This window comes from Montipora capricornis, chromosome 14 (assembly GCF_036669925.1).
Source record: "Montipora capricornis isolate CH-2021 chromosome 14, ASM3666992v2, whole genome shotgun sequence".
Classification (NCBI taxonomy): Eukaryota; Metazoa; Cnidaria; class Anthozoa; order Scleractinia; family Acroporidae; genus Montipora; species Montipora capricornis.
In genome coordinates, this window is record NC_090896.1 from 49837969 (window position 1) to 49847968 (window position 10000).

At 38.1% G+C, this 10000-nt stretch overlaps 1 protein-coding gene across 1 annotated transcript in view; it reads left to right on the top strand.

Moving 5' to 3' along the window:
• Positions 1-525: 525 nt before the first annotated feature.
• LOC138032516 (double-strand-break repair protein rad21 homolog) overlaps positions 526-10000 on the top strand; it is a 16184-nt gene continuing 6709 nt past the window's right edge. The window contains exons 1-2 of the mRNA XM_068880215.1: positions 526-646; positions 4829-5224. Of these exons, the coding sequence (XP_068736316.1) occupies positions 4851-5224 (374 nt within the window). The 5' untranslated portion in view covers positions 526-646; positions 4829-4850. The remainder of the gene's footprint in view (positions 647-4828; positions 5225-10000) is intronic.

The following is a 10000-nucleotide window of genomic DNA, read 5'->3' on the forward strand; positions in this document are numbered from 1 at the left end:
AAGCATCTTATCAAGTGTCTAGGCGTTCTAGCACTGGAGCACTAATTGGGGACACTGTAAACTGAAATTAACAATTAGCGCAAATTAAATCGTGTGCTCTCATCACTGCGCCATCCCTGTACCACAAATCATGTATTATATTATTTTGAGTGACATAGCCTCTTTGAGTTTCACTCAAAAGCGTGTTTTGTTATCTTTGAACGGGACACGATATTGCAAAATAATTCAACGTGTGAACGTGTGAGCCAAACGGTCATTGCTGGCATGACGTCTGGGTGACCCCACAAATGGTCCATATCTAACCCTTCCCCCCACTTAAACAAAAAATTACTGGAACGCTGCAGTTCAATACCACCCTACTGAGTGTCTTCTGTTTTTGTGTAACACGTACCTCAAGCAACCCAGCTTACGCGTATGGAGCGTCCAGTTATGGCTGATGTCCAGTGTTCTCCGTGTGAATCGGGTGGCCCTGTGTTTGGCGACGAACTTCCCGCTCTTGCAGCCAGCGGTTGGTAGTCACGTGATGTACAAATTTCGGCGGGAATTCGTTGAGCAATTCGAATGTAGCTGCCATTTTGAATTACAATAAGGAAGAAGACGTTAGTTTTTTTATGGTTATTTTTAAACACTCTTCGGTTCAAACTTGGTAAGTAAGAAGGAGAACGTTTCTGTGATTAGTATATTTCTTTATTTTCCTATGTTTCTTGACTTGATACTGATTTCAGCGTTTCAAATTTACGCGCTTACAACGTAAGTAACACAATACAGTGATCAGCTTTCCTTCGCATTATTACTGCTGATAATTTGTGGGAGAGACTGCTTGTATGATTTTTTATGGTGCCTTTTCATGCTATAAGGTTTTAATGGGATTTTCAGGTTTTTTTGTCGTATGTGACCAGACTTGTTGGGTCGGCTAACAATTAAGCTTATATACATGTATGTCAACTTCGCGAAGGGCAAGTTGCTGAGTGTATCATGTTTATCTCCTTTTACTTTTGTTGAATCAAGTGTACCGCCGAACTCGAGGGCATTTAAGCTAAACTCAGTCACTGCTCTTTCGTTTTCATACAGCAGCGATGTCTATTTTAGTCACAACGAAAGGTCATCTAAGAGATAGCGACGGAGTCCATGCTAAAAGCAAATTCTCGTGACAAGTTACGCGGACTTGAAATGTACCGTTTTTTGGTTAATTTCGTTTACGCCGGTCAACTGTCTTTAAGATTTGTTCCTAATCCTGTAAATTTTAATGTCCCTTTCAAGTTATTAAAATTAGAAACCTTCGAAACAGATCCGTTCGAGCTCTCAAATCAACAAACATGAAAAAACCAGAAATCAACGATGCATTTAAATTTGTGTTTGTTATGAAATTAAGTTTATGTGAAAACATTTCAGTAAAAAAGGTTCAAATACTACTGTGCATCTACAATTGCAGCTATTTTGACAACATTAGAACTTCATACTTACAGCAGCTAATCAGCATGCCGCATTATTTTAAACATCCAGTGAACGTGAATTTTTATGTCGCTTTCCTTCAGGTTAATTAAAGTGTTTTCTTGACAGCACTTTATAAAAAAAAAGGTTATTGTGAAGTTTACCACAGTGTTAAAAGGTTAGGGTTAGAGCTAAGAGGCCTTTTCTCAGTTGTTCAAAAGGTACTGGGATAGGACTATCCAACGGGTAGATTACTGTCCTTGTGTTAATCACTTGTATGATACCTCTGTAATATGGTTCCCAGACAACTTGTACCATGGGCAATTAGCCATGAAGAGAATAGGCCATTTTACAGTTTGCTCAGTGACCTAGGGTGCTTTCCATTATGCCAAACCGAGCAGTCAGAAATAAGTGGGAATACCGAAGGAAAATGTAACGACATTTTCTGATTAAACCGGGCCAACCAATAGGAATGGCTCTTGCCACTTCTTTTTCCTTTTCCGAATTCCCTAATTAGGGTAAAGAACCGGTTTGTCAAAAATGGAACGGCGAATTTCGGTCGGAATATTCCAACGGAAATAAGTGGTCCACCTCCAGAGGTGATCCCGAATATTCCGGTCGGAAGAAACCGAAACGGACCTTTCCATTTGATTTCCGACCGAAATTTCCGGAATCTTTGGCATAATGGCAAAGCACCCCTAGCCTACGATTGGTCTTTGCTTTATGATTGCAATGATCCAAATTCTGCGTACAACCGCTTTCTTGAATTGTACATGGAGATAAATAATGATTGCTTTCCTCTCAATAAGGTAACTCGTAAGCAGCGAAGATTAAAACCATGGTTAACAAAGCTCTTCTTAGATCTATCAAAATTAAGAATTATCTTCTAAAAAATATCTTCGTGTTCGATCAGTGGTCGGTGCTTTACTTTATACCATGTAAGACATGCAGAAACAAACTAAATCACACCTTCTATTTGGCAAAGTGTTTGTATTTTGAGAAAAAATTGGAGGATGTTAAATCAAATACATATGCTACTTGAAAAATTCTAAATGAGGTGTGCCTCCTTTCAAAAATGCTCTTTAGGCAGTTATTTGTAATAGCTGTTAGTATCTTTATATAAATGTGTTAAGTATTAAGATTATGGCAGCTTTCCTTTCCTTTTAATTTTGTATTTTCCATTTATTGAAGTAATAATATATCTGCCGCCACATTGTCGTTTACTTTCTTAACCCATTGACTCCCAGGGGTTCCCCACTGACGAGTACAATCATCTGGCGTTAGGCAGAGTAAAATACTAAGTCTGGCTGGGTTAGGCCGGGTTGGATGTCAAAGGGTTAATAGACCTTTTTCACGATGGCTGCCATGTTGGATTTGCTATTATCAGGCAAATTAGCTACGCACTTCCAGTGCTCGACCTTAACTTTTTTGATCGCTTGCCCTGGGACTACTTGAACTGAAAATTTACTAGTCCCGAGTAAATCTCTGGTAGTCCTTCCTGATTGCAGCATGGCAATATTATTTGCAATATCTTTTCGCCATCTTTGTAAATAACCCAATTAAAAGTGTTTTTCCATTCAGGGTGTAAATGCCTGACTTGAATGGTTCGATCCTCTTGATCATATGAAGATTTCTTGGTCGCTTCATTGCTCTTGCTCTCTTTTGTCTTCATTGTCTTTTCTGCGTCTCCACTACCCTCTTTATGGCGTTTGTTTGGATAATCTCTGTTGTTAGAACTATAAAAATAGGCCTCTAATCTCTTCATGATAGGAACACGGGTAGTCGAGACTAACAAAGATGATGGGCTGGGAGTTCCTTAGTGCCCAGTCCCAACCGCAGCTTTGTTTAGTCTTCTCGCCTCAGTCCTCGCATTGGACTATCTGTTTTCACGATCGAAATGTTGCGAGGAACGCATGGAAACAACATTTACAAGACGTGTATTTTGTTTTCACCTAATGTATTTTTTGAGACATTGCAAAAACTAATTACAAAGTAGTTACTGGTCCTGTAACTAGTGGTTCTAAGTTTCTACTAGTCCAGAAGCATTTTGCACTAGTCCAGGACTAGTGGACTACCGCTAAGGTCGAGCACTGACTTCTGAGGGGGCAAACAACACAAGGTCAAGAGATTATAATGGTCATCTTAGCCATACAGATTTGTTTCATGTTCATTGAATGTTTATCACCTAAGTAGTAAAATAGAAGGATTACACAAGGTATTTCGATGGTTTTTTTTGTAGTGAAAAATGAGCAGATAATGAAGTAGAAAGTCAAAATGTCAAAGGCAATCAAAGATATAAAATTATTATAAAAGGCACTAAATTCTAAAATGTGCTTTTAGCAATGTTATTCCAATATTTCGATGAGCCTATTTTCGTCAATTTGCCTTTTTTCCAATGTTTGCCCCCGAGCATAACACATGGCTAATTTGCATGACAATTTGAAAACCAACATGGCAGCTGTCATGAATAAGGTCTATTCTATTTTACAAAACTAAAACTGAGGATGCCTAATTAAAAGAAGCTTCATAGTTTCTTTTAGGCCTCCTCGCCATTTTTATCTCTACTATTTTTGTATTAATATATGTAATTGTATTGTGGCAAAAATAAGTTTTAAAAATAATGAATTTCTGCGAGGCTACCGGTGACCTTGTATTGATACAGACCACACATGTAAATTGTGTTTTTGTAATTCTAATTAGTCTACATCGTCTACGTTAACATAAGAAAAGCACAAAGGTTTGTATCAAAGCAGGGTCACTGGCAGCCTCGCTTCCATTCTTAGGCCGAGTAAATTAGCAACAACTGTAAAGTGGTCTATTAGCTCCTGGATGAAGAGTCATTACCCACTGTAGATAATGATAGTGTTCTCTTATAAACAATTGTAAGTTGATGGAAATGACCTATTATTCTAATGTACTTAAGTCAAGATGATTTTAAAGACTTGTTTGTATTGAGAAATATGCAAGAAATTGGTCAAAAAACATAAAAAAACCTGGAGACTAACTTGAGAACCTCTCTGTTATTTTAGTCTCCGAGCTCTAACCTTTTTTTTTTTTCTTTTGTTTTCTTTTTTATGATAATTATAAATGTAAAAAAGTGTAACCTGCGAATAAACTCTTTGTATTTGCCACATGAATTGAGTTTATGAATCATACAAGGACCTAGTCCAATCAAATGTCATACCATACAGTATGATTGTCTATTTCCGTAAAACGACATTTCAGTGGTTTATAGAAGACCCTTTTTTTTAACTTATAAAAACTTATTAATGATAATCTTTGAGAGTACATTGTGTCTCTTGTGTTTTCTAATGTGGGCAAATCATTTGTAGTTACTGGCAATCCTTTGTGACCAAATGTACTTTAAAACCATCATTTCAACTTTCTTTCCTTTCAGGTAGAATAAAGTAAACAGGACCATGTTCTATCACCAGTTTATTTTAGCCAAGAAAGCCCCCTTGGCCAGGGTATGGCTGGCAGCTCACTGGGAGCGTAAACTTAGCAAGGCACTAGTCTCTGAAACAGACCTTCCATCATCCGTTGAAAGCATTATCTCACCTAAAGTAAAGCTTGCCTTAAGAACTTCAGGCCATCTTCTCCTTGGTGTTGTGAGAATATACTCCAGGAAAACAAAATATTTGTTGGCTGACTGCACTGAGGCATTTGTCAAAATCAAGATGGCTTTTAGGCCTGGAATGGTAGATCTACCAGAAGAGGGTAGAGCACTTACATTTGCGGCTGTTACACTTCCAGAAGTTTTTACAGACCTTGACATGACATTGCCTGAACTCAAGTATGTCTTTTGAAAATATTATATTTTTAGTACTGTTTGTAAAAATGTTCTTGAGTCCATTCACACCTAAAGTGCCTCCAATTAGCAATTAAAATCATCTGGCTTTGGCCAGGGTTATGGCTAACGCTCTCAGGAGTTACATGTAAAGGGTTAAAGTAAGTATTCTTAGAATTTTAATTAATTTTCTCTTTTGGAACCCATGCCCTTATAATTTGTTGATGTTCGTTAAAATGTACATATCTTATTATTATGAGCTGTTGATTGAGTTAGTATTTATACACCCATAAATGGAATAAACGAGAAGATCAAAGCTGGTAGAATTACATGTAATATCAACAGATAAGAGGAAAGGTGCTCATAGTGCAAGCAAAACCAACTTTTTGGAACTAACCAGAAATTATTTTGTGAAACTCTGGATGGAAGAAAATAGGAAGAGACAGTTACCTGAACATATAGAGGCAATTACATGTATGTTTTTGAGCAAGACCTGGTCAGAGGAAGTCAAATGCCATAAGAGGACCATTTGATGGCCAATAAGATGGCCAGTTTGAAGGTAACAGGCCCTGGCCTTGTCCTGAGCTATTGGTTGCAAGAGTATCTGCAATACTGTATGTTCTCAGGAAATGAGCCAGAATGGATGGTCAGATGAAGAAGAGTGCTTCCACAGAATGATCCAGCAAAGGGAAGTAAGGCAGTAAGTGACTACCATCCAGTCACCACCTGCCTGCTTACTTGTCAATGGGGAACCCCCAGGAGTCAACACTCTATGCCACAAATTTTTATTAGAACAATGCCTTTTACCACATTTTAATCCTTAGCAAATTAACCGTGCTGGAAATAACAGTCGGTCATCAGACATTGTCCGACCAAATTTTGAAAATGTCCGGCCAATTTCACATTATGATCGGACAACAGTCGGTCATCAGACATTGTCCGACCAAATTTTGAAAATGTCCGGCCAATTTCACATTATGATCGGACATCTCACCAGCACATCTTGAGTTCTCTTCTTCAAGGTGTTGTCAGTCAATAAATAGGTCCGATTTGTCAAAAGATTTGAAAGGACATATGTCCTGTGAATAAAGAAAAATTATTTCCAGCACTGTGAAGTGGAAATAAATTATCTCACCAAAATAATGGGAGAGAAACTTTATGAAGGTTAAATCTTGAAAGGAGTGGAGTGCCTGCAGATGAACAGAAGGGTTGCTTGCAGGACTTCTGAGGACCAAGTGCTTGTAGATGAGACAATCTTACAGATCTACCATTGAAAGTTGATGAATTAATTTTGTCAATGGCTTGGATTGTAAATGTAAGGAGGAATATGACATGGTCAGTGCTAAACTTGGCAGTCACCATTGGAGAAACGTACCAGGGCAAGTAAAAATTGAGGTTTAATTGCCTGATACAGTATGCAACTAAAACAAAGTAAATCCAACCTGATATTATGTTCCGAAGTTCAATTGTTAAATGGACAGTACTGTGAAGATTCATCTATCCAGGAATATGATAGTAGGCGAAGCATAAACTTAAATACTCCGGATATTTTGTGGACTTACTTTTCATAAGCTTTCGAGCTCTCCTGAGCTCTTGGTCACATGACTGGTGTTGTTGGTGACGTCATCCTCGGAAGTAGGCAGGAAATTCGAAGGTTTCCCTCTGTTCTTGAGGAGGTTGGTCCAGAGGGAGGGGGGCCGCTCCGAAACCTTCGAATTTCCCGCCTACTTCTGAGGATGACCAAGAGCTCAGGAGAGCTTGAAAGCTTATGAAAAGTAAGTCCACAAAATATCCGGAGTATTCAAGTTTATGCTTCGCTTACTGTTAAATGGATAGTTTTAAAATTTCACCAAATTGACTAAACTTTTAGCTTTTAAATGGAAAATTCTAAGAGGATTTAACCATTTAAAAACTCAAATTTGATCAACCCATAATCAGATACTGTTTTGAATTTTCTGTTGTAAGGCTCCATTAAAATCTGTGAGACTTGCATTCATGTAAACACCACTCATGGAAATCCAGGGCCATTCACTGTAATTATGATCTGAGTGACTAAAGCCTGGTTTTCACTAGCAACGCAAGCACAACCGCAAGCACATATATTTCACAGTGTGAAAATGACGTTAATTCAAGCACAAGCGCAAGGATCAAAATTTTTCCTTTTCCTTGTGCTCGTGCTTGTGCCTGCGTGCACTTCAAGTTAAAGTTTATTAAATTAAAGGCTTAATTAAACATATTCAAAGTAAAATAAGCACTACTCGCAGTTGGCTACATGTACTGTACGGCTATTCGAGACGAGCAGTGGTTTTGACGCTTGACAAATCAGAACAATTCAACCTTACAGAATGAAAGAGTAACTTACAATAACTAACAGGTAAACGAGACAATGACAAAACTACAGCAAGACTACATGTAATTGTGTATAATTAAAGAAATACGATATACAATATAAATAATTATAATATACAAGTACTTTTAGATAAGGTTGACAAGAGCGAGATTGGTTATGCAAGTATAATACACTAAGTTTCTGCTCTCATTGTGTGAAAATGAAACATAGCATAAGCACAAGGAAATTTGCTACGTCTGGCTTATTAATTAAAAGCACTCATTCCAGAGTCATCTGCGTCTGAGCATTTGAACAAAATGACAAGTGTCATGGTTGATTTTGATTCTTATGTCGACGTTCGTTTTCGCTTAGCATAAGCTACTGTACTTATGCTTGTGCTTGCGTTGCAAGTGAAAACCAGGCTTAAGAATTAAAGGAAAGTTATTAGGCTGACCACCAAGTGTTGAAGTTAGTTTTTAGCCCTGCATGGGTTTCTCATTTATGAATCATGACTAATTTCCTAGAGATGGTTTGCGCACCCAAGAACATGTCATCTGTAAGAAGCTTGAAAGTATGGTGTATTGAATGTCAGTTATTCACATCAGTAGATAAGAGACTTTTAGTACAACCATGTAAGTTAACAAACAGAAAGGGTGCTTTCAGGGATACTCCATATTACCCTTCCTGTTGAAACACAGTTAACATGCTGGCTCTACCACCGGTTATGGGGAAGGTGAGAGCTGGTTATACAGTATCCACTACAGACAGACATGGGACCAGTCCACTATCTTCAGTTCATGGATGAGCTTAAGTTGCATGAAGGTTACAAATACCAGCTTGACTCGCTTCTTCTGGTGTTAGCATAATATTATTCGTATGTTGATTGGCCTAGACAAGTACATGTACATGTATGTTATGCTAGAAATGAAGAGAGGAAGACAAGTTGACAGTGGTAGAGGAGATGTACCATATAAGTAATTTAAAGAAGTGGAGCGTGAAGGATCTAAATACCTTGATACCTTACAATGACAGGACTAAAAGTTAAAATACCGAGATAAAAGGCAGGAAGATATCTGAATATTAGTAGCGACTGAGTAGATTCAAACTGAATGAAGGGAACTTGATCAGTGGACCCAATCTTTGGGCTGTAAGAATGGTATGCTACAGTGCAGTTATTGTGAATGGACAAAGGAGGAACTGGTCAGCCTTTAGAGAAAAACCAATGCCTATACATTGGTAATGTTTGAAATTTGTTTGTCAAGGAAGGGAGGAGGAGGACTGTTTGGAATAGAAGAGAGTGTAAAAATGGAGAGCGTACACCGCATATACAGCAGGAAAATAATCCTAGATTGCTTACCTAACCAACCTGATCAAATATAATATTTATGAGACCCCAGAAACGCCACCTTTGAGACTGTTTGCAGACTCCAGTGAGATAGTACAGCATATAGTCAGTGGATGCAAGAAACATTCTGGCCCAAAAGGATGTCAGAAAGCATCACCACATGGCACTGCAGGTACCCTGGGAGGTGTATGGAAAGTATGGGCTAGGGTGTGCTAACAGGTGGCACAAACATCAACCTTTGCCAGGGAATGATGCCACCAAAAAGGCATGACAATGTATAAATACAAAGGGCTAAGCCTGAAGCTTCTAAAGTCGACAAAATATCACTAAGCCTTGGACTTCTAGCAGTACCTTGTTTACCACTCAAGCTGTGTGCCTGTTGAGTCACAATATTTTGTCACACAGTAAAGAGAAACAAACAAGCCATGTGATCATAATAAAAAATAGTTGAACATTTAATGAAGGTAGCAGCCAGTAGGATGACAACACTAATAAAGGTGTGACCCTCGGTCTAAAATATCATTTACCAATTTGAAACTCTATCATGTTAGTATGGATGTACACATGATAAAACTATGAAAATAGAAAATGAACAGGAAAAAAATAGGAATAAACATGGTGATTAAAGTAAAATTTGCTAAGGATTAAAATGTGGTAAAAGGCATTCTAATAAAAATTTGTGGTGCAGAGTGTTGACTCCTGGGGGTTCCCCATTGACAAGTAAAATCACCTGGCATTAGAGAAAGTAAAATACTAAATCTAGCCGGTTTAGGGATCAAAGGGTTAACTGTCTCGTGTGCTTTAAAATCAGGTAGCAAATTATTCCATTTGTCAACAGCAGTTACTAAAAATGTCCTTTTCTGGAAACTTAACAACCTTATAAAGCATTTTTTTGTTCATACCGATGCCAAACAATACCTGCACAACTGAACAAAGGTCTTATTGTTGCATTATAATAAAGAAGCCTCTGCTTATAGCCGTGGTTTCAATAACTTTTGAAGTAGATGCCTGGGCTAATCGATGTAAGTGGCGATCACGCTTGTCTTTTTAAGACAGAGTAGCCGGTGGAGAGAGGCAAATTTCTGACAAACTGACAGCAGTATACTGC